Source organism: Rhipicephalus microplus, chromosome 10, assembly GCF_043290135.1.
Source record: "Rhipicephalus microplus isolate Deutch F79 chromosome 10, USDA_Rmic, whole genome shotgun sequence".
Classification (NCBI taxonomy): domain Eukaryota; kingdom Metazoa; phylum Arthropoda; class Arachnida; order Ixodida; family Ixodidae; genus Rhipicephalus; species Rhipicephalus microplus.
Genome location: NC_134709.1, coordinates 1,798,121 through 1,824,159, shown reverse-complemented (window position 1 = coordinate 1,824,159; position 26,039 = coordinate 1,798,121). Strand labels below are relative to the sequence as shown.

Genomic DNA, 26,039 nt, shown 5'->3' with positions numbered 1-26,039 from the left:
ACAACTGGTTTTTGGGTCTTTGTCTGCCATTTTCATGCTTGGCTCGCATGTCGAGGTGGGACTGTAGTCAGCAGGAATTTGTTGCGAGTGTCAGTTGGGCGTTTACCGAGTGTGGTGGGTTTACATGCCCAGTGATTATTCAAAACATTTCAAGAAGGGTTAAATTTTCGTGTTTCGTGAGATAGAAAGAAAAATTTTCTGAAGATTAAGTCCGACCGGTGGCAACTTAAAAAAAAGCGTTATATATATTACCGAAGAAGCACCGGTTTGTGTCATCACTGGTTTATCTGCTTCGTCATTCTCAAGGTGTATGCCAGTGGAAGGTTCATCTCCTGCTCCGAAGGCCACTTTGTGTAAACATGTCAACCCAAGGCAAACTGATGCCTTGCTAGCTTTATTAATGAAGCACAAAACTTGCTTTGACGTTTGTTCCGAAGGTCTGGGTCAAACAACAGTGGCCGCTCATCGTATCGACACCGACACATCCAGTGTTATTTGCCGCCGCCCTTACCGTGTGTCAGCTTCTGAATGCAAGCTTATAGAAGAACAAGTCAATGACATGCTCGCGATATGTCATCAGGCCTTCGACAAGCGCATGGTCTTCTCCTGTGGTACTAGGACAAAAAAAAGGAATGGTTCGGTACGGTTTTGCATTGATTACAGACCACTCAACAAAATTACTCGTAAGGACGTCTACCCAATGCCTCGCATTGACGACGCTCTTGATACTTTACAAGGTGCCGAGTACTTTTCAAGTCTCGACTTGCGCTATGGTTACTGGCCTCGGTGGACCTTCTTACTCCTGCTTGGTCCTTATAGGACTGCAGTATGTAATAAATAAATAAAAAAAAAAGATTCCGATGCACGAGTCTGATAAAGAGAAGACTGCGTTTGCTACGCCAGAACTGCTCTTTGAATTCAATGTGATGCTTTTTGGCCTATGCAACGCCCCAGCCACATTTGAACGAATGATAGACACGGTACTGCGGGGATTAGAATGGAATGACCTGCTTTTGCTACTTGGACAACATTGTCATCTTTTCGTCCAGCTTTTCACAGCACCTGGAACAGCTAGACGAAGTCCTCACTTGTTTAGGTAAGGCCGGTCTACAGCTCAACACTAAGAAGTGTCGGTTCACTAGTCACAGCATCAGGGTGTTAGGTCACGTCGTCAGTAAACATGGCGTTGAGCCCGATCCTGACAAGGTTGCCGCGGTACTGCACTTTCCTACACCAACCACGCCCAAAGACCTCCGCAGCTTTCTTGGCTTGGCGCAGTATTTCCGCCGTTTTGTACGTGATTTCGCTACTATTGCGGCTATTTCGCTACTATTTCGCTACGAACTTCTGACCACGAGCGCACCCTTTGTCTGATCGAACGACTGCGAAGCCGCTTTGCACAATTTCAAGCGATGCCTCGCATCACAGCCAGTGCTTCGCCATTTCGACCCTGCAGCGCCTACTGTGCTACACACCGACTCAAGTGGACTTGGCATCGGTGCTGTTCTCCTTCAGTGGAACCACACTTTTGAAGTACAAGTCGTGGCCTATGCGAGCCGTACTCTTTCACCTGCTGATCGAAATCACAGTATCACTGAGCAAGAATGTCTCGCCATCGTGTGATCCGTACAAAAGTTTCATCCTTATTTATACGGCCGGCATTTCACAATAGTGACTGACCATCATGCTCTGTGTTGGTTATCGTCTCTCAAAAATTTGTCGGGACGCCTTGGCCGTTGGGTACTACGATTGCAAGAGTATGACTACAGCGTTACATACAGGTCGGGTCGACAGCACAAAGATGCCGACGCTTTGTCACGTTGCCCGCTCTCGCAAAGCGCCGAAAAGTCACCTTCCATCTGTTGGTCACCGCCCCCCAAAGTGACCTAGCAGACAGCTGCTGGTTTGAGAATTCGTTGCCTCGGTGGACCTTCTTTCGTCCACAGATATCGCCTCGCTCCAACATGCCGATACTTACTGCCGCACAATCATTGATCGGCTCACTGGCTTATCGCGTGCGTCATACAGCCGCCTAAGACGAAAACTTGCCCGTTTCAAGCTTCAAGATGGAACATTATGTCGGCAAATTTACTATCCTCTCGGTAACCAATGCGTTCCCGTCATTCCTCGCTCACTTCGTCTGGAAATTTTACAAGCGTTTCATGACGATGCGACAGCTGGCCACTTAGGGTTCCACAAGACTTACGACTGCCTCAGGACTCGCTGCTTTTGGCCTGGCCTCTCCACTCCTGTTGCCAAGTACGTCTCTTCCTGCGCGTCATGCCAGCACCGAAAACGTACCACGTTTCTTCCCGCGGGACCATTGCAACCACTGCCGTGCCCGTCCACTCTCTTTGAATTTGTGGGCATAGACTTATACGGACCTCTTCTGCTTACGCCAGCCGGTCACCGTTGGGTTGTTACTGCCGCGGACCACCTTACTCGCTACACGGAGACAGCAGCTCTTCCGTCTGGTGCTACCTCTGAAGTCGCCAATTTTTTCTTTCGCGCCATTATTTTAAGACATGGCGCACCGTGTGTGCTTCTTAGTGACCGTGCCAAGACATTTCTTTTTCTTTCACATGTCCTTGCTGAAGTCCTCCAGGCCTCTAACACCATCCACAAGACCACATCAGCGTATCACCCAGAAACTAACGGTCTGACTGAGCGTTTTCACCGAATTGTGTCGGACATGATCTCCATGTACGTTCAACCGGATCATAAAAACTGGGACACTGTACTTCCTTTCGTCACCTTCACATATAATACTGCCATACAGCGTACGACGAATTACAGACCTTTTTTTCTCGTGTATGGCAGTGTACTGACTTTGTTCTGGACACCACCTTTTTGTCCACATCTTCTGTTCCATCTTCATCTCTCGCGGAAGAGTTCGCCACCCGCTGCCGTGAAATTGCCCGCGCCAACACTGCTACCATTCAGGACAAGAGAAAAATCGACATTGATGCAAAGCGTTGAGTTGTTCTGTTCCGTTCAGGCGACGAAGTCCTTTTGTGAACACCTGTTCATGCCCCTGGGCTCCGCGAAAAATTCCTTCACCGATATCTCGGTCCATACACCGTCCTGGAACGAACATTTGAAGTCAACTATCGTGTTGCTTCTGTCAACGCGGCTCCTGATTGTCGTGGCCGCCACACCGAGATCGCCTATGTCTCTCGACTGAAACCATATATTCAGCATTTCAACCCTTTCTATATATATGTGACGTAAGAAGGCAGGGATGGTTTGGAGAAGTAGATGAGGAAGAAGTGCTTTTGGAATAAACATGGCGTATGTGCCAGGCCACGTCTGCCATTCATCATAGCGTCACACGAGTCGACAGGATGGAGACCTGCTTGCCCCTTCATCAGTTGCTCATCATCTACGCTGTTCTCCGCTTGACACCCTCAACATACATGGACCACCGTGCAAGCGCCTAGCATTACGCATCGACCAGCATCATGTCAGAAGCATCTACCGACCTTCCCATCACCAAGTACACCGGAGCAGTGGACGATGGACGCGTACAAAACTGGTTCGACCTGTTCGAGCTCCACGCTACCGCTGCATCATGGTCAGAACGCGAGATGATCACCAACTTCACGGACTACATCTCCAGTGAGGCTTTCAAGTTTTACTTGACACACATATTCGGAAACGACGAATCGTGGCAAAAGATAAAAGAAGAGTTGATCGCCCGTTTTCGCGACTATGATGAAGAATTTCTTATTGTCAACCGTGTGAAAACAATCGCATTCGGTCGCTACAGTTAAAAGCGCTGCTCACGCATTGGGGCACCAAGAATGAATCGGCCTTTGAAACAAGGCCAATTAAAGCACCCTCTAACTGAAAGGCAGCCAGATCTGTTTGCAGGAAGAGTTTACCCTCCACTGCACCACGGTTTGCAACTGCTTGATCGAAAACCATCCTTTATGTCATTACTGCACCAAAGGACTCGTGTTACGAAATCACCCCGTGCACTGTACTCCCGGTCTCGAACACTTGGCCCAACACCTGGTCTTTCGTCACTTGACCCTTTGGTTGCTCACTTCGCCCACATCACGCCAACAACGCTCACTACGGCAGGAATAGAGCAGAGGAATTCGGAAGGTACTCGACCGAGCTCAGACTCTTTTATAGAGATTCACGCATTAAATGAGCTCAACTCTTTAGTTGCGCAGACTGACCGACAATTACAAGTAATATCTGACCAAATCACGCCAGTCACAGTGTCCAGCCAATTGAGAGTCCAAACAACACAGGAGGCTCAGAAGCATCACCTCTCGCGCATTGTCGTGAACCAAAAGCGTCCGTTAAGAACAGCGTTGCAAGAGCCTCCGACAATCTTCCTGCTTATTCTAGCCCACAATCTTCATTACCTGAAATGCAGCATAACAGTCCACAGACTACCATCTGCCTTCTGGACACCACATCAGGTTGCCCAGAAAATCAGTGCCATGGTCGAAAACGGCGACCACCTCAGCTCTTTCCCCAGCAACACCATCAATGCCAGCGAAACCGAGCCCAAGAACAACAGTCTCTCCAAGGGATGCACCAACAAGGACGACGACGAATGGAAACATCTTTGGAAAAACAGTCAAGGATTAAACAAAGGCGTCTACAAGCGAGTCAAGTGAAGCGACGACAAATTCAATGTCTCACTTAAGACAAACAAGTCATGTAATTCAAGACATTCTCGTAAAAAGAAACATCGCACAAAGTTTCTCCAGAAGAGATCAAGACTCAGTCTACAATCAAAGCTGTTGAGACAACAGCACACAAAACAACGCAGAAGGCACAAAACCACACCCTGTATTCCGGAAGGATGCAGAAATCATCGCATCAGTCTTGGTCAACAAACATGCAGACAGGTGGCACTGCATGTGTACCAATCAAGGCAAAGAGCACGACGCCTACGGAAATCATGCTGCTGGTGCTCCAAAGCCTTCACACCACGTTCATTCCTCGCAAGTATAAAAACAGTTTCATCATCTGTAGTTTCCACGTTCAAGGTGTACTTGTGTTTTCCAGTACACAACAGTCAGCCTCGCCCACCAGAACTCCAGCACTTACCGGACTGCTGCCCTCTCCTGTGAAGCTATAGTGTGTTTACGGAAACTTCCTGCGACATGGAACGATCTTCCCTTTTTGACAATGTTCACTTTTAAGCCATGCATGTTCAGTTTTTGTTTCTGTTTGTCTGATGCGACTTCTTTCAGGGGGAGGGGGAATACTGTGACGTGAGAAGGCAGGGATGGTTAGGAGAAGTAGATGAGGAAGTGCTTTTGGAATAAACATGGCGTATGAGCCAGGCCACGTGTGCCATTAATCACAGCATCACACGCACGCGCACGCACGCGCACGCACACACACACACACACACACACACACACACACACACACACACACACACACACACACACACACACACACACACACACACACATGTGCAGTGCTGGTATTGAGTCACTCCCATAGAATAGTTGATCGTTTTCAGGAGTTTTCTGGCACAAGAGCTGTGACTGAAATATATTTTCCCTTATACTCTGTGATTCAGAGAATCTTTCTTTAGGAAAAACGGTCCAGTGCAAAGCGATTTATTGGTCCGCTCAATTCATGCGTTTGCCTTCTCTGGGAATCCAGTCAGTTACCCGTAATGACCAGCGGTTATCCTGCCTACGTGCTACATGCTTGGCCCATGACCATTTCTTCTTGATTTCAAATGGGATATCCATAACCCCAGTTTCCTGGCCCACTCTGCTCTCTTCTTGTCTCTTAATGTTACACCTGTCGTTTTCCTTTTCATCGCTCGATGCTTCGTCCTCGGTTTAAGCTTAACCCTTTTTGTAAGCCTCCAGGTTTCTGCTTCGTAAATAAGTACCGGCAAGATGCAGCTGTTATACACCTTCCTCTTGAGGGTTACCTCCTTATGTTCGCAGTTTTACCCACCGTCTAAAAAATGTTGCATCAAGATATGATTTCCAAGTGGGTATATCTGCCAGGAACAAGTTATCTATTTTATGTGCTCACGTAGACAGACGAGTCGGCAAAATGTCTACCAAGGTACATGCAATGTTAGTCATAATTGTGTATTCTGTATCACCGGTGTCTTCTACTCCATACCCTTGTCATGCAGCAATCGAGTGTATGTGGGCAAACAGGTCGCTGTCTAAATGTTGTACTTCGAGGACATTTTAATTCTCTGAAAGGTCACTCTGACGTTCATCTAGCAGCCCACTGTAAAAAATGTGGCTGCGCTCTGCTCTTTGGTGATACTTCTGTGTTGTTCTGGCATAAGAACGAAAGAGTGCGCGAACATGATGAGGGTGCGCATATTCACATGAAATCTTAGTCTTGTGTCAGTGTTCCCTCTGTGGCCATAAATGATAAAGAGTTTGGCTATTTTGGTTTTGTATGACGGGTATGCTATGCTTGATGTGGCCTAGATGTTTGGTGATTTGGCCTCTCGTGCCTTTTTTTTTCCTTCTCCCCCTTTGCCTCCTCTTGCTTTTTATTCTGTCCATTATATATTGCCTTGTCCTTGCAATAAAGCTTTAGTTAATAGTCTGTGCTTGTCTGTCCTTTTTTCTTTTTTTGCGTTTCCGTCCGTTTTTCGCGCAGTTACATTATGCATGTAGGGTTCGTCGGTGCCCTGATTCCATAGTGCCGTCATTCCTGCTGATGTCTCGACTGAGTCAAATGCCTTCTCGTAATCTATGAAAGCTATGTACAGGGTTTGGTTGTATTTCATGCATTTCTTGATTGATTGATATGTGGGGTTTAACGTCCCAAAACCACACCATATGAGTATGAGAGACGCCGTAGTGAAGGGCTAAGGAAATTTCGACTCCCGGGGTTCTTCAACGTTGTGGGAATTGAGGCTAGCCCGCTGCCTTTGCACGGGCTTTGCCGCCTTTCCTGCTGTTCTCATGTCCCGACATGTCTCCCCTCCTTCGCTGTCTGCCGTGCTGGGAGAGCAGAGTGACGTTTAACCCCCTCGCCCGGTAGCGAATGTTGACTGTGGCGTTGCGCGCGGAGTCTCTTGAGAGGTTTTCGCGCGCTGCGTCGGGAGCGGGCAGAGAGATACTCTCCGGGACATCAGATGGTCAGCCACGCAATCTTTTCCGTCCGTCAGCCCCCTGCAGGGCTCGTTCGGACTTCGCCAACAGCGCCTTGCGCCCGCGACGAACGCTCGCCTTTTGTTGCCCCACTGCGTACGCTTGGCCGAAGGGGTGGTACGGTGTCCTAGTGCATGGCCTAGCTACGCCGACCAGTCTCCCTCCGAAGCCAACACGAGCGCCTTTGCCCTCTCTCGAGCAACCGGGCCTTGGTCCTGGTGTCTCCGTGGATCACCTTTCCCGCGAGACGTGCTCGTGGCACCTTGTGTAGTACTTTTATGCCCGTGGCGTGGATAAGCCTATTTGCTTTCCCTTCGCGCCTTTGCAATGGGCTGTACTGCGTTTGGTGTTGCCACAGACAATAAAGTGTTGCGACCTTGAGCAGTATCGTGTTCTCACCACGGCGACGGTTAATGTGTGCCCTGCGGCTCGTTAAGACCGGACCCACGCTAGTGGCTGTACTCCTTTGGGATACGTGTACACTACACCGGCACTCTCCTAAAGAAACAACATGATCGAGAAAGGTGAGGTATTGGGTGCACTGTTGCACTTTGGTAAGAATAATTGTAAGTCCTGCATTTGGAATGCGTTAGAGAACTTCACGGACATGTACTAGGTGATCTTCTATTGTTGGAGAGTAGACCAAAACATCCCCCAAAGAGATAGAAGAAAAAAGCCCAAAGAGATAGAAGAAGCTATTTACAGAAAATCGGACCACCCGCGAGGCTTTCGTACTCACTCGCTTCGGGCCTGGCCTACAAACCACGTGCTCTAGGCCTTGCTCACCACAGGATGCGGATCACATGGCTCTCGTCCTAATTCAACAACGGTTTTGAAAACTAACGCCAACAAAAAAAGAACAACACTTGCGAGCAAAAAATAAAATAAAAACTCAACCTGCCGACAGATTCAATTACGTCACAAATCAAATCTGCTCGCTTCTCAACAAAGCACACCGCCAATGCTAGCAATGAGAAGTCCCCCCTAGGCCTGCTCTTCCCCGGCTCAAACAAAAGATTGTACTGAACCGCAAAAAACTGTCGTCCAATACTCCAAGAGCCCCACGTTGGGCGCCAGTGTGGGGTCTCGACGAGGCGAGCGCCTCGCCATGCTCTTGGAGTGAACGTACACAGTGGACGCGGTCGGTAGAAGCCAAACAACATACATACATTAATTTAACTCATTTAGACGACATCGTCCACTGAACGATACATAAATCGTAATTAACACACTAGGACACCCTTACACCAAAATTACCATACACACAAACATCACACAAAAACATACAAAAGGTGGTGACGCTTCACTCATCACGTGGGGCTACCGCAGGCGGCCCGCGGTGCTGTCCACGGCAGACCCACAGCGAGAGAGAACCGTTCGCGGCAACCGCCCCGCGCAGAAGAGCTCGCTCTACTCTCGCCCGTCACCAAGGCCTGCCTTTCGCTAGGGGTCACCGCCGGCGCTACCACTCTACCAACAGTGGTACTCAACGCGAACACAACGCCATCTATCGCCCAGCGGTCGTCACCCGAAATAAGGCCTTGGGGCGAGACACGTGTGCCACACGGCGCAGACAACTTTACAGGGGGGTGTCAGCACCTCCATAACGTGTACCCAAATCTGAGCACAACGGGCCTATATTCTCATGCATTTCTCTATTAACAAATTGATGGTATGAATATGGTCTATTGTGGAGCAGCTTGTACAAGGTCCTGCTTGGTACTTTGGCTACTAGCTATTATTTTTATAAGCAGTTCATAGAAAATGAACAGTAAGTTGATCGGCCTGTAATTTTTCAATTCAAGTTCTTGACGTCTCTTTTATTATGGATTAAGATGATGTTGGCATTCTTCCAATATTTTGGTACCCTTCCCATCAAGAGACACTTTGTATATAAGGTGCCCAGTTTTTTTAACACAATTTCTTCGCCATCATTCAGCAGATTCGGTGTTACCTTATCCTCACCAGCAGCATCTTTGCATTCTGTCTAGGCCTTCTTTTACTTCCCCTGTTGTTACTGGTAAGATGTCGAATTCCTCTGGGCTATATTGCTTCTTACGATATCTTGGCTGTATTGCTTTCTGTACATCTCTCCGTAGAACTCCTCTTCCACCTCAGCTATCCTATCCATATTGGTTAAGACATTGCCTTCCTTGTCTCTTAATGCGCACATCTGATTTTTGCCTATGCACAAGTTTGCCTTTGCAGCTTTTAGGCTCCTGCCGCTTTTTACAGCCTGCTCAAGTCTCTGCATGTTATACCTTCTGATGTCGGCTACCTTATGCCTATTGATTAACTTCGAAAGCTCCACTAGCTCTATTTCGTCGGTTGCATTTGAGGATTTCATGGTTTGTCCTCTCTTATTGAGATTTTTTGTCTAGATAGTTTGCCAGTGTCCTGTCTAGTGATGATACCTCAGACTTCCAATGTGCATTTTTTGGTGGTATCAGTAAGATTATCACTCATTGTGTGAATGCTAATGTGGGTTACCTCGTTTAGAGCGTCGAATATATTCTAAAGTGAAACTCTGAAGTCCGGTACTTTCCCTCTCACTGCTAGTTGGTTAATTGGCTTCTTGCGTATCAGTTTATGCCTTTGCTTTTTTAAATCTAGGTGAATACGAGCTCCTACCATTCTATGGTCACTGCATCAGATGTTGCCAACTACTTCTACATTTTGTACAATGCCTAGGTGTGCATGCAGAACGAAGTGCCTTTCATTTCATTTTTAGTTTTGCCATTACGACTTCGCCACGTCCACTCACGGTTAGCTTGTTTTCTGAAGAAGGTATTCATGATCTGTAAATTATTACGTTCTGCAAATTCTACGAATAACTCACCTCTGGCATTTCTAGAGCTGATGCCATACTCCCACATTGCATGGTCTCCGGCCTGTTTCTTGCCTACTTTGGCATTGTAGTCGCCCAACAGAATAGTATACTGCGTCCTTACTTTATTAATGGCTGACTCTGTCTTTATAGAAGATTTCAACCGAATGATCATCGGGTCGATGTAGGCACATAGACCTGTATCACCTTCATCTTGTACCTTTTGACAAACTTATGATACTTGCTTTACCATAGTTACTTGATTGCACCTCAAGGGGTGACTTTTTTTTTTTCGATAAAAGAAAGAAGTTATGTCTGTATTTGATTGTAATGTGCGGGTCGATTTTAGGTAGCGAAAATCTGAAAAAACTTTGCAATACAATCGAACAAAGATGACACCAGCAACGAGTTCAAAGTGGCGTTAGGCGAAATGCCCCACAGATGTGGGCCACTGTGTTAAAAGCAGTCCAGAAATGGTTGGTGACTCCTACATTTTTCAAGAAACTCCTAAAAAATTGTCTGGTGACAAGAATAAAGTGTAACAAACAGCATCTATGCAAAATAATTTATCTTTATGCATTGTTACGAGCATGCTGTGGCCCGCCGGCTGAAAGGCTCCCAGAGTCGTTTTGTTTCCTTCTGGTTGCCGTTTGCCTGGCTGTGCCTGGATGCTCCCTGCGTGGCGTTAGCCCTTGCGACCCAAGAGACTGTTGGAGCCTCTTTGTAGCAGCATTGTGTTGCTGTCGGCAACATGAAGACACTGTTGAAAGCGGATAATTTCAAACTATCTGAAGCGGTGCCGATCACCATGGGTTCTTGGGCAGCTCCTCCATCATCAAGCCGATGGTAAATTGGAGGCGTGCGAATTCTACTGGGGTTGAGCTCGTGGAGCCGATAGGCGACACATCTTGCTCTTCTGCAGCACAGGGGCAGGGCAGCGTTTTGTTAATGATCAGTAGGAAACAATCCGTAAACAGAGGTCTTGTGCTTGAGCCGACCTTTCGACAAGTGGACTTCTTGAACGCTGGAACTAAATTCCTTAGTGCTGGTGTGTATGTGCTTCGTACCCTTACCTTCTAGGATACACCATTGCTAAGGAAAAGCCTTGAGGAAGGCAAGGTCACTTGTCGGAAGATTGGCTCTACACCTTTTATAGTTTTTTCAATCTTCTTCACCTTCCTGCTGTTTTTAGTTCTCATTAAAATGTCTTGACATAGCAACATAATCATAACCCATAGAATCACTGCGCTCATCATAAGTACAGCAACATTTGTATAAGGAAAAAATTTACAGACCGAAGATTATTTCAACTTAGCTAATTGAAAGTGCAGCGTACTTGGCATTAACATGGGGAAATAACGTTCATTTCAAGTTAGTCATGGCTATAAACACTACAGAATCTACATGATGGCAAGGCAGAAGAGATCACTGAGGGGTTGGGAAATACTCAGCGCACAAGAAAAAAAAGGGTGACATGGTGTGTCATCCCGTGACCTTCTGTGTATTTCGCACCCCCTCAGTTATCATGAATCAATACCAACTCGGCCAACTTTTTATTTTTTGGGCAAAGGGAGCGCTGCCCGGACATCACTGGTGCTTATTGTTGCAGTGTTAGGCTGGGAAATTTATATGGGAAGGCTTCAAGTGCTGTCCGATTCAGATCTGTGTGTGCCAGCCAATAAATAGGTGGGATCTTCTATATCAGTGCATACTTCTCGCAAGGCTTCATCAACATCGTCAGCCTGACTACGTCCACTGCAGGACAAAGTCCTCTCCAATGTTCCGCCAGTCAACTCGGTCCTGTGCTTGCTGCGGCCAATTTATACCCTCAAACTTCTTAATCTCATCTGCCCACCTAACCTTCTGTCTCCCCCTAACCCACTCGCCTTCTCTGGGAATCCAGTTAGTTACCCTCAATGACCAGCGATTATCCTGTCAATGCGCTACATGCCCGGCCCATGTTCATTCCCTCTTCTTGATTTCAACTATGATATCCTTAACCCTCGTTTGTTCCCTAATCCACTCTGCTCTCTTCTTGTCTCTTAAGGTTACACCTACCATTTCCCTGTCCATTGCTCGCTCCGTCAGCCTCAATGAACCCTCCTTGTAAGTCTCCAGGTTTCTGCTCCTTTGCTAAGTACCGGAAAGATGCAACTGTTATATACCTTCCTCTTGAGGGATAGTGGCAATCTACCTGTAATGTCGCAAAATTTAAAATTACCCAAAAGAATTCAAGGCAGCTTCAAGCAAGTGAAGCATTGTACCATAACATTTTTCACATTTATTCACAATTTTTCTAGATACTGGCATGAAAACTTGTGCCAGTGATAACAAAAGAATTCACGGTCAAATAGCTCTAGCGCTATTTCAGTTCTCAGGATCTGTAGTGTAATAGTAGCTTGCTTCTCCTTATTTTTGCAGGTGCCACTCTGACATCATGGAAAGTGGATGGTCAGGAGATGTTGTTCTTGAGGTAAGGAGATAGCGCTGTTGTATCTTTTTATGCTGACAGACATCTCTGTAATCTCTACCCGCCGCTGTGGTGCTCGAATGCTGACCCGCATGTCGCAGGATCGAATCCTGGCCCCATTCTTGATGGAGAAAGAAATGCTCGAGGCCTATGTGCACGTCAAAGAACACGAGGTCTCTCATAATCATATTGTAACGAACAAATACAACGCCGGAAGCTAAAACAGCCATTTATTTATGGCAAACTTGTGCCCGTCAACTAAATACACAAAGGTTGTCCGGAGCTCGCTAGAGAAAACCTTGTCAACCTCTTTCTTTGCGTCTCGCCGCATGTCGCTCCTTCGAAAAACTGCCAGCCTTCTTTTTCCAGCGCAAGGTGTGGTGACACGTGCAGCTAGCATTGCATGGCGCGTTTATAGCTTGGCGCGTTTGGCTTGTCAGTTGGTCTGGCAGAATTCATAGGAGCAGGAAGCGGCGCAAGACCTCAGTAGGTGCCTAACAACATGCGGCATTAGTCCCCCTCCCGAAACGCATCGTCCTGATGCGTACGCTGACGTCGAACAGTTTTATACAGGAGTATTGATGTGATGCTTGAGCACATTTATCAGTTGTCTCGTTTAGTGCCTTTCGTAGTACGGTTTCATTTGTACTACATGTACGACTTCTGGGCGATTCCTGCGTCGGGTTGAGCACACTTGCCCTTCAGGAATTACTTCGTAGTTTAGCGTGCCTAACCGGCGAAGTACTTTGTGAGGGCTGAAGTAGCGCCGCATCAGTTTTTCCGATAGGCCAGGTGCACGTACAGGAGTCCACACCCACACTTTGTCTCTGGGGTGGTACTGTACGTCTCTCTGCTTGAGATTATAGCGACTTGCGTCGAAGCTTTGTTGTAAAATGATACGATGTCTTGCCGATTGCCGTGCCTCTTCTGCCCTTTCTATGTAGTCACTCATGTGCAGGTCACTCTCATTTGAATCGTTGACAGGTAACATCGCGTCTAAGGTCGTTGTGACCGCCCGACCATAAATAAGTTGAAATGGCGTGAAGTGTGTCATTCCTTGTACTGTGGTATTGTACGCAAATGTAGCATAAGGCAAAATACAGTCCCATGTCAGGTACTCAACGTCCACATACATCGAGATCATGTCGGCGAGAGTTCTGTTGAGTCTTTCGGTTAATCCGTTTGTTTGCGGATGGTATGCTGTAGTCCTTCTATGGTCGGTGTGGGTGAGCTTCATAACAGACTACATCAAACGGGCAGCATTTCCGATGGAGGCGGAAATGTTGTAGGCCCGTGTGCTCAGATTTGGGTGCACGTTAAAGAACCCCAGGTGGTCGAAATTTCCGGAGCCCTCCACTACGGCGTCTCTCATAATCATATGGTGGTTTTGGGACGTTAAACCCCACATATCATCATCACATCAAACGGGCAGTAAATGCTGTTCCTTTGTCTGTAATGACAACCTGTGGTGTGCCATGTCGTAGTACAATCCGAGTGACGAAAAACTGGACTGCTTCGTTCGTCGTTCCTTTTGCGAGAGGTCATGTCTCAGCATATCGAGTCATGTAGTCTGTTGCTACAACAATCCAGTGTGTCACGCAGTTTATTCACGTACAGACCTACTGGAAGGCCGAGGAACGCCAGAAGAGCGAGGAACACCAACAGGCCGAAAATACAAAAACAAACGCAAGCTCGGGTCGCGCGTGCACCAACGCTGTGGCTTGCCGTTTCATGCTGCTTCGTCGTCGTTCGCATAGTTCCCTACATTGGCCCCCGGTGAATAGCGTAGCCAACCTGGCGACTTGAGGCGTAGTCACTATAGCGGGGTCGTAATACGGCTTCAGGCGACTCACATGCACAATTTCTCGGCCACGACGGCGTAAGTCATGAGACTGTGTCAATGGCTCAATCTCATAATTGACGGGTGACGTACGGGCGAGAATGCAGTAGGGCCCGTGGTATCGTGCCAGTAATTTCGACAAAAGGCCAGGAGTGCTCGGTGGAACTCAGAGCCAAACGAGAGCACCAGTCGTGAAAGTAGAGAGATGTCGGTCGGTGTCAAGCCGTAGCTTCTGGTGGCCTTGGTCCTCGGTTGTCAGAGAACGGGCCAATCGTCTGCAATCTTCTGCGTACCTGGCAACATCAGAAATTGCAGTGTACTCAGAGGAGTCGGGCGTGTATGGGAGGATAGTGTCCAGCGTGCACGATGGTTCGCGTCCATACAACAGAAAGAAAGGGGAGAATCCTGTTGTCGCGTGCGTAGCGGTGTTATACGCATACGTGACGAATGGAAGGACAGTGTCCCAATTAGTCTGGTCTGAAGCTGTGTACATCGTCAACATATCACCGAGAGTGCGATTAAATCGTTCTGTGAGGCCATTCGTCTGCAGGTGATATGCTGTCGTCAGGCGATGAACCATGTTGCACTGAGTGAGCAACGCTTGAATGGCGTCAGACAAGAAAACACGCCCCCGGTCGCTCAAAAGTTCGCGGGGAGCACCATGGCGAAGAACAAAGTTGCGCAAGATGAAAAACGCAACTTCCCTCGCGGTTGCTGCGGGTAGTGCTGCTGTCTCCGCGTAAAGCTTGAGGTGGTCCACGCCGACAATTATCCACCTATTTCCAGAAGACGACGTGGGGAGTGGTCCGTATAAGTCGATACCGACGCGGTCAAACGGACGCGCTGGACAAGGCAGAGGCTGAAGTGTACCGGCAGGGCGTTGAGGTGGGACTTTACGTCGCTGCCATGCAGTACAAGCACGTACGTACTTGCGGACAAATGTGTACATGCCGCGCCAGTAGTACCGCTGACGTAGACGGTTGTACGTTTTGAGAGCGCCAGCGTGAGCGCTTTGCGGGTCGTTGTGGAAAGCAGTACAGATTTCCGAGCGCATGTGGTTGGGTATCACTAACAGCCACTTCCTACCTTCAGACGTGTAATTCCGCCGATAGAGTAGGTCGTCTCGAATAGCGAAATGTGTGGCTTGACGGCGGATAGTTCTTGACACTAAATTAGCTAACGGATCAGTCAAAAAGGCGAGGAGTTGGGAAATCGACACATCTTTGCGTTGTTCCGATGCCATGTCTGTGAAGTCGATTGGTGTTATGACAGCTGAAGAAGGTGACGAGGAGGCTGGGTCAGCTGGTAGCGGCGAGCGGGATAGCGCATCAGCGTCGGAGTGCTTGCGGCCGGATCGGTATACAACACGAATGTCGTATTCCTGTAGGCGAAGCGCCCAGCGACTAAGGCGCCCCGACGGGTCTTTGAGCGATGATAGCCAGCATAGAGCGTGGTGGTCCGTGACGACTTCGAAAGGGCGGTCATAAAGGTATGGGCGGAACTTCGTCAAAGCCCAGACAATTGCGAGGCACTCTTTCTCCGTGACGGAATAATTACACTCGGCTTTCTTGAGGGTTCGACTCGCGTAAGCGACCACGTATTCTTGGTACCCTGGTTTTCGTTGAGCCAATACAGCACCAAGACCGACACCACTGGCATCGGTGTGGACCTCCGTAGGCGCATCAGGGTCAAAATGACGTAGTATTGGAGGTGATAATAATAACCGCCGAAGCGCGGTGAAGGATTCGTCGCACTCTTTTGACCAAGCAGAAATGCCTTTGGAAGTTGTCAACAGGTTGGTAAGAGGTGCGATGATGGAAGAGAAGTTGCGCACAAATCGACAAAAGTATGAGCACAGGCCGATAAAACTTCGAAGCGTCTTGATGGAATTGGGCTTCGGATAGTCGGCCACGGCGCGGAGTTTCGCCGGATCCGGGAGAACACCCTCTTTGCAGACGACGTGACCCAGTATGGTGAGCTGACGTGCGGCAAAATGGCACTTCTTGATGTTAAGTTGAAGGCCAGCAGAGGTGAGACAGGTGAGAATAGCACGAAGACGAACAAGGTGAGTGGAAAAGTCGCGAGAAAAAACGACGATATCGTCCAGGTAGCAAAGGCACGTGTTCCACTTGTAGCCGCGAAGGATGGTGTCCATCATCCGTTCGAAGGTAGCTGGGGCGTTGCAGAGTCCAAACGGCATGACGTTAAACTCATACAGCCCATCAGGTGTTACAAATGCAGTCTTCGATCGGTCAGGATCAGCCATTGGAACTTGCCAATATCCTGAGCGTAAATCTAAGGAGGAGAAATATTCTGCCCCTTGCAAGCAATCGAGAGCGTCGTCGATGCGTGGCAACGGGTACACATACTTCCGAGTTATCTTATTGAGCCGGCGGTAGTCGACACAGAATCGGATAGACCCATCCTTTTTGCGCACAAGTACAACAGGGGACGACCAAGGGCTCTGCGATGGCTGGATGACACCACGCTTGAGCATATCGTCGACTTGTTCGTTGATAATACGGCGCTCTTCCGCTGAAACTCGATATGGTCGTTGGCGTAAGGGAGCATGAGTACCGGTGTCAATGTGGTGCGTGATGTTCGCTGTGCGACCCAAAGATGGTTGAGCGCAATCGAAGACAGAACGGAACTCTCGAAGAAGGGACAAGAGTTCGCTTCTTTGTGTCGGCGATAGCTCAGCGGCAACAGAGGGCTGGAATGAGTCTGGCGCGGGCACTGTGGCCACAGGTGGCGTCATAGCATTGAGCTGGAGGTGAGGTGCGTGTTCGGCGAACTTTAGAGGGCGCAAGAGGTCAACGTCTTGTATGTTACCCAAACATTCTCCGCGAAGTAAGGTAACTGGCGACGATAGCGTGTTCGCGACGAGCATGGCGGTAGCACCGGATTCCACGGTAAGTACGGCAAAGGGCAGGTGTAGGCTACGGCGGCGGGTAAATACGTCAGACGGAGTGAACAAAACAGTTCCGGCAGGAGCGGCCGTACAGGTCAGGGCTACAACGGCGGATGTTCTCGGTGCTATTTCCGTGTCTGCAACAACGACAAGTTTCTAAGGTTCAGGAAGAGAATCCACAAAACAAGAGGTTGGCAGCGGTGTAAGGGCAACTTCTGCACGTGAGCAATCTATGATGGCCCGATGACGCGAAAGAAAGTCCCATCCAAGAATGACTTCGTGGGAGCAGGATGCCAGCACAAAAAATTCAATGGCATAAAGTTCACCTTGGATAATGACAGGTGCAGTGCACACAGCTGTAGGTTCTATGCACTGCGAGTTGGCCGTGTGGAGCATCAGGCCCGAAAGAGGCGTCGTCACCTTTTTCAACTTGCGGCATAAGGGCTCATAGATTATGGAAACGGCGGCCCCTGTGTCGATAAGCGCTTGTGCGGCGGTCCCCTCAACATTGACGTCAATAACGTTTTGCGGCGAGAAAGATGGAGGCCCTAAGCAGTTCGAATTGTATGCAGCTGTTGCCTCCGGAGCTGCAGCGATCAGTTTCCCTCTTCCGTAGCAGGTCGGCGACGCATGGGTGACAGGGAGTGTCGTCGTGGCGATGGTGACCGATGGTTTGCGTAGGGTCGAGGACCGTCAGTGGTGTACCTTGATGGCGTCCTAGACGACGATGCCATTGGCCGGCCCACGGCGTCGACTGGAGGGGGATCTCGGCGACAGTGGCGGGCGACGTGTCCAGCGATACCACAGGCGAAACAGATGGGCCTATTATCTGGCGTCCTCCAAGCGTCTGAGCGACGGTAAAATGGAGCTGAAGATCTCGCGTAGGGATACGGCGCCGCATCGTCAATGCCTTTCAATATGTGCCTGATTTTTTCTTCCTCAGGCATGGTAGAGTTGATGCGGTTGCATAGATGCAACACATCTTCAATGTAGCCCGTGTTGGTCTCGCCTGGTTGCTGCGCACGGTGACGTAAACGGTGCTCGGCTTGAAGCTTGCGTGCCGCAGGTCGTCCAAAGACGTCCATAATAGCCGTCTTGAATGCAGACCACGTAGTAATGTCAGCTGCGTGGTTATTAAACCACAGTTGCGCGGTGTCCGCAAGGTAGAATGTGACGTAGCCAAGCTTACTTGGGTCGTCCCATTTGTTACTTGCGCCGACTTTGTCGTACCTCGCCAACCAATCTTCGACGTCCGACTCAGTGGAGCCCGTGAAGATAGGAGGGACTCGTTGAGGATACACGGCACCGCAAGTGACATGGACGGTCGAAGGTCCTACCTGGAGAGGCGTCTCGGTGGCCATGTTCGTGTCACGTAGAGGGGGAAGCTTACGGGAGCGAAGTTCCAGGTTTGTACGGGAGTCCACACACCTCCACCAGATGTCACGCAGTTTATTCACGTACAGACCTACTGGAAGGCCGAGGAACGCCAGAAGAGCGAGGAACACCAACAGGCCGAAAATACAAAAAACAAACGCAAGCTCGGGTCGCGCGTGCACCAACGCTGTGGCTTGCCGTTTCATGCTGCTTTGTCGTCGTTCGCATAGTTCCCTACAAGTGCTTTCCCGATGAAGAGAGCGGAAATGGACCAAGCAAATCCATTCCCACTTGCTGAAATGGCCCTTTTGATGGCTCTATCGGTTGCAACAGACCCGCTGGTTTCGATGGTGGTATTTCGCGTCTTTGGCAATCCCGACATGACTTAACATAATGGTGCACAGAATCCCTTAATTTCGGCCAATAATACTTCCGGTGAATTCTGGCCAAAGTGCGACTACTACCCATATGGCCAGCCGATGGGTCGTCATGACACGCTTCTAAGATTTCTGCTTGCAGTGATGATGGTGCAAGAAGCAGGAACGTCTCACCGCTGTTTTCGAAGTTGCGCTTGTATAGGACGTCGTTCCGGAGGACATAGGATGTTAATCCACGGACGAAAACTCGTGGTACCTTAATTTGGTGACCCTCCAAGTATTGAATAAGCGGGCGTAGTTCCGGGTCCATTCGCTGAAGACAAGCCATCTCCGACTCTTGTCCTTGTCCATGTCCTTGTATTTTCGAAAATGTAGTTTTTGAGAAATACAATGACATGGTGAGCCAAATCGTGGAGCAGCATCCGGAGATTAAGAAGATTTTCACCACATTGGTGCTACCGAGGTCCCCAGACAGCAGGCGCGCATGCCTCAACTGGCCCTTCGTCGTACGTTTCAACAGAGAAGCGGGCCGCTTCAACCACCTCCTTCGATCGCACTGTCATCAAAGCGGTACTCTCTTCTACATCGATCATGCCTTGGAATGGCTTCCGCCTTGCCGGGTTCTGGCGGCTGATGGTATACACCCAAGTTTTTAGGGTCTTGCCCTCATCGCCAGCCACCCGAAATCCCTGCTTCTGTGAAATATGGTGAGGTCGCCATCAACCTGGCTGGACCATGCACTATTACGTCTGCCGAGCCCACCGTGGGAACATTTTCCATCTCGGAACGAGTTCCCCAGCATCCGCGAAGCAAGCGGCAGGCAGAGCCAACAACCGTCAACACGAGCGCCGAGGGGTGCTCCTCATAGATCAAGGAGCAACAGTCCCTACAACGCGACTCGGGGCCACGCAGAGGCTGCTGGTGACAGTGCTTCTCCCCCACGCAGGAACTGACTCAACAACTTGTCAGGTACGACCCGCTCCAGCAGATGTTGGTCTCGTGATTTCATGGCCTTGAGAAAGAATGTTGATAAGTGCGTGAGGTTTGAAATGCATGCTTCAAACCTGGAAATATATATTTCTTCGGGATTCGCACCAAAGGGTCTCATTGTTCAGCTGTAACCCGCAATGAATAACTTCAACAAAAATGAGCAGCGGCAGTGGAGCAATATTTTAAAAGATGCATCTATTAGGCTTACGCAGGTCGTAATACAACACAGTACATATAGGGCGGCGGAACCTAAAGACGAACAGGCGTGGCTAAAACAGTCAAGCTTGACGCAGTTAGAAACTGAAGAGCTGGCCAAATACGAAGGAAAAATGAGATTGACAATTCAGAGCAAGAAAGACAAGAAATTGAAGCGAGACGCCGCGTGGCCGACATAAAAATATTCCGCCAGCAATCCTCCCACAACGCATACAAATCAAACTGTAACCTTTTGTCAATCTCCCCAAAATAGCACCGATGTCACCAATGTGGTCAACCTTTCCAAGAAATCTTTGACACTTGCGCAAACAAAGCTGCTATCAAAAGGTCTAACCTTCTGCCCCGCTTCTGACGAAATTGACGAGTTTAAACCTTACCAAGATTTAGACAACGTTGCCAGAACCATGCGTCTAAGAGAATATTTTCATGATTGAAGCAGCACGCAACAAAATAAATTTTCGGATAAATCTTGGACTCCAGGTGAACAACGAGACAAATATCTAGACATGTACATTTCAGTCGTCCAAGGTGATTAATCAGGGAATATGAAAAGCACCGACCCATACGCAACAATCTGTCCAAAGAGGAGCGGGAGGCATTGCGCAGTTTAAGTGACAGCCAGAGCATCATTATTAAACCAGCTGATAAGGGTGGTGCTATGCTTGTACTCTAGAGGACTGACTATATCAAAGAAGGGCTTCGCCAACTGGTAGATGAAAATTTCTATAAAGAACTCCCTTGTGATCCGACAGAGGAGTATGAAAGTACTATTGAGGCCTCGCTAATATCATTACGTAAGTGTGGTAAGATAACGTATCCTATGCTTAAAATGATGTCACCTGGCAACTAGTCCCCCGGGCGCTTCTATTTACTACCCAAAATTCACAAGATTAACAATCCCGGCCGACCTATAGTTTCCAGCGACGGTACTGCTACTGAAAAAATCTCTAGTTTCATTGACTCTCTCATTAAGCACATCGCACAATCATTCCCATCATACATTAAAAATACCAGCCACTTCCTTTGAGAAGTCTCAAAACTTGTGGTACCTCTAGAATGCTATTTGGTCACCATGGATGTCTCATCATTGTACACAAACATTCCCCACACCGAAGGAATCGCCACCACAATTGCCGCCTATGGGAAAAGCAAATCGACGAGTGAGTTCGACGAAAGCGCTTTAGAGGTGCTTCTAAATCTTGTACTTAAACATGACAACTTTGAATTCGACCAAACACATTACCTTCAAGTAAACGGAACTGCCATGGGAACCAAAATGGCCCCGAATTGCGCAAATATTTTCATGGCCTCTTTGGAGATTCCTTTCCTCAAATTCTCCATTCAAACCGATATTCTATCGACGCTTCCTCGATGGTATATTCTTCTTGTGGGCTGATGGTGAACATAATTTTTCTAAACTCGTTTCCGATTTCAACTCCCTGCATCTTTCGATAACATTCACGCACACGTATTCGCAGAAGAGTGTTCACTTCCTGGATGTCACTGTATCACTCTGTGGCGCCACCATATCTACTTCCCTGTATAAAAAAACCAACAGACCACCAACAGTATCTACATTCCCACAGCGGTCATCTCCATCACTGCAAAGCAGGTGTCCCTTACTCTCAAGCCCACAGATACAGAAGAATTTGCTCTGAAATCACGAAATTTGACACCCACGCACAGCAATTGAGAGCAGCCTTCTTACGTCAAAAGTACCCCGAAAAAATGGTTGACAATGCAATTGAGCGCACTCGCTCTTTGGAATGAGAATCAACGATGGGAGAAAAAGGCAGAAATAAAGATATAATTTCAAGGGCAAATTTAATCCTCACATACTGCGCCGCTGCCCCTCGGGTAAATTCTATGCTAACCCGCCACTTAACATACTTAAACAGAGTAGTCGCCTCTCTGCCGTTTTTCAGACTCCGCCCAAGGTGGTTTACCGAAGAAATAAAAACCTGAGAGACTTACTGGTCAGGGCGAAAACACACAAATCCGACCACCATCAGGGCTGTAGACCGTGCGGGAAACCTCGCTGCACGGTGTGCACACACATGGTGATCACAGACACGGCAGAAGCCTCCTGTTCAGACTGTGTACAAAATTAAAGACGACCTTAACTGTGACTCAGCCAATGTGGTATACAAAATTCGCTGTGAGGTGTGCAAACAGGAATATATTGCACACACGGAAACCGCGTTCCGTTTGCGTTTCAACAACCACAGGGCACACGTAAAGGGCCTCCCCAATTTGCCGTTCTCCAAACATATCAACCTTCCTGGTCACTCTTTTGAATGCGTAAGTGTCATACTCCTACAATCCGGCTTCACTTACCCACGGAATTCAGGTCACTTACCCACGAAATCAAGGTGCCTCCGCGAAGTTTCGTGAAACACAGAAAGTGAATTACTCAATTTATTTATACATACGTGAAGTTTCACACATAGGATGATCAATATAGTGCGTGAAAATAAACGAATTCGATGCTACGTGCATCAACCTGCGCATGTTAGTATTATTAGATTTTATATTTATTTTAAGTATTTTTTATTTTTTTACGTTTTTGTTTGTTCATCTTTTAAGGAATATCCATTCATTTATTTTGAGTATGACTGGTTGTACACTTTTTTGCAAGAGAGGGCAGATGGGGGAGGGGGAGAGGGCACATTAGTCTTGCAATGTGGCCAATATTTTCCTAAAGCTAGAGCGAGTCTTATGTTTCTTGTGTGTGTGTGTGGCCCGATGCTGCGGGCCAGCCGCTGAACCACGTGAACTTTAACTTGATCCATGTGTCGGATGCGAGTAAGCGGCAATACGTTTCACTTTTGTCTTTTTCCTTGGTCCCCTTCGCTGGTGGCGCGTCTTATCTATCCCTAGTAACAATGCAAGGATTACCCACCCGCTTCCGGTCGCTTCTTTCTTCTTCCTCTACTTCCTCTTCTTCTTCTTGTTGTCTGTTGCTTGCCTCGTTCACCCATTTGTTTCGTTTTGGGGGTCTCCAAACTTTGAGGGTGGCCCTCTGCTACGGCAACTTGTATCATTTCGCTTAGATCCTCCGAAGGCTGGTCCACCAGCCGGAACTGTTAGGATTAAATAAATATTTTATTGTTTTGTTTCCTATACTGCACTATTCTAGAAGTTCACAAGTTCATAGTTTCATTACAGTAGGCAGAAAAAGCTCTGATCATTGATTTCACACACACACACACACACACGCACGCACGCATGCACACACGCACGCACGCATGCACACACGCACGCACGCGCACACACACACACCACAACACACACACACACACACACCACAACACACACACACACACACACACACACACACACATTATGAAGTCTTGGTAGTCTTGGCTGCGTCAGCATTTATTTGAGGAAAGACCTCGCAAAACGAACGGGCAGAGCCAGTACACAAACGATGAGGATGACCCAGAGTGGCAATGAGGACAAACAGACAAGCGGATGATGGTGATTGTGATCATGCAGGGATGAGAACGATGTAAGTAACAAACACCCACAATATATATATATATATATATATATATATATATATATATATATATATATATATATATATATATATATATATATATATATATATATAGAATTTGAAGGGAAGGCACGACAGGTCCGGGTATTTTCTATATTGAATTAACTTGCAGATAGCACATAAGAAAAGGATCGTATTTACTAACGTTTCGGCCGTGGCATGGCCTTTGTCAGAGTAAGTAGGTATGATACAATGCAGCCGCTTTTATAGGCTCACGTGATGAACTCTCGGTATAGCAGCTATGACAGTCAAAGTAAAAAATGGTAATCTGTCAGAACCTTGTGTTGACATGACTGACATGCGACGGGTGCATGAATATACAAGTTTCAAATTTCCTTGCGCATCGACACGTGGGGCACAGTATGGTTGGCAGGACATGTAAAAGAGCTCAGAAGTAAAGAAACCACGGTTGACTAATATACAATTTAATATACACTAAAATATTTTACTAATTTAAGAAGTCGTATTGTTATAGTGCGAGGCAGGTGAGCTTTCCTACGTTTTCATTGATACCTGAACGAATGGTGTTAAATTTGTGGATTAAGAAGGATTCCCTCACTTCCTTATCGTGATTTGTCTTGAAACCGGACTGAATAATAGTGGCCCTAATTTTGTCGAAACCATGGCCAGGCATACTGACGTGCTTCGACAGCGGTAGATTAGGGAGGCTTACGGCATGTGCACGGTGATTATTAAAACGAATTCTCAAACTTGTCTCTGTTTGACCTATGTACTGAGCACCGCATGTTGAACACTCGAGAAGATAGATGACGTTGATACTATCACACGTGTAGTTCCCATTTATCTTTAAAGAAAACTCAATTTATTTTTCTTTAAATAGTTTTTCTTTTCACACCCACCAGAACTCCAGGACTTACTGGACTGCTGCACTCTCCTGTGAAGCTAGTGTGTTTACGGAAACTTCCTGGGACATAGAACGATCGTCCCTTTTTTGACAGTGTTCACCCAGTCATCATAGCGTCACACACACACACACACACACACACGCGCACGCACGCACACACGTGCACGCACACGCGCACACACCCGCGCGCACACACGCACACACACACACACACACATATTGGGGACCTCCAAAAGTTGCTAGCAGACGTCTTTCGCTTCGTGCCGCCTACACAGAAGTCTTTATATTACTCTCTTCTTTGTAACAATGGATCAGTGCCAGCTATGTATGGACTGCCTAAGATTTACAAGACAGGTGTCCCAATCCACCTGATTGTCGATTTTACAAGGTCACCTCTGAACAAGCTTTCGACTTACGTACACAGGACCCTCTCGCCGCTCGTTGGAAAAAGTGAAACGCACTTAATGAATTCCAGAGATTTCATTGATAAGGTACGCGACGTGGTACTAGATGACAATGATGTTCTAGCATCTTTTGATGTACGGTCGCTTTTTACATGTGTACCTGTTGGTCTGGCAATTGACGTGTGCAAGACAGCCCTTGAGTCAGACCAATCATTCTGCGCGATTTATATGTTCGAAGTATAAAAGGACTGATTCGGTTACCGAGATGCTAAAATTAAGTGGTTTGGAATCTCTAGAAATTAGACGACAAAAGCAGCGCCTAAAAGTATTTTTTCAGATATTGCATGGTCAAATAAAAATAGATAGAACAATTTACGTACACCCCCCGCATAAGCTCAGCAGCCGGATCAATCATGACGCGGCAGTTCGCCCCTTCGGTGCTCGCACGGACGTCTTTCGCAAATCTTTTTTCCCTGATGTTATAGAAGCGTGGAATAAATTGCCGCGACATATTGTTGAAAATTCTGACGTTAAAAAATTTGAATGTGCTCTTGATGTTTACTTTGCCGAGCAATGAATATGCTATTGTGTTATTGTTCAAAGTGCTGAAAATATCAATGTCTGTATTTACTTTCCATATCCTATGCTTCCCTCCCTGTAATGACCCTCAAGTGAGGGTTGACAGTATAAATAAATAAATAAATAAATAAATAAATCATTGTCGGACAGAACGCCCATCGATGTTCCTGATCTGTTATGGTTGCTTAAGTTCTGCTTAGAGAACACCTACTTTATATTCAGGAGCAAACACTACAAGCAGGTGCATGGCACTGCAATGGGATCTTTTGTGTCCGTCACTGTCGCAAACCTTACCATGGAGGCTGTTGAAAACCAGGCTCTCACTTCATTTGCTGCCCTGCCGAAGACTTTCCTTCTATATGTGGATGATTGTTTCTGCGTTTTGCAACGGGATGCCCTGCCAGTATTCTTGGAACAGCTAAATTCTGTGGAGGCCGCGATACAGTTTACCGTGGAAGAAGACTCAAACAGCTGCCTTCCGTTCCTTGACGTCCTCGTGAAACGAG

General features: G+C 47.7%; 1 protein-coding gene across 13 annotated transcripts in view; it reads left to right on the top strand.

Moving 5' to 3' along the window:
* LOC119180580 (uncharacterized) overlaps positions 1–26,039 on the top strand; it is a 161,873-nt gene that overhangs the window by 3,543 nt on the left and 132,291 nt on the right. For 6 of the 13 annotated variants that reach the window (XM_075876058.1, XM_075876054.1, XM_075876059.1 and 3 more), the window contains exons 2-3: positions 11,993–12,051; positions 12,367–12,418. The exons of 1 other annotated variant lie outside the window; for it this stretch is intronic. In XM_075876058.1, coding sequence (XP_075732173.1) covers positions 11,993–12,051; positions 12,367–12,418 — 111 coding nt within the window. The remainder of the gene's footprint in view (positions 1–11,992; positions 12,052–12,366; positions 12,419–26,039) is intronic. 6 more of the 13 variants (XM_075876061.1, XM_075876057.1, XM_075876055.1 and 3 more) reach the window with 1 other exon arrangement.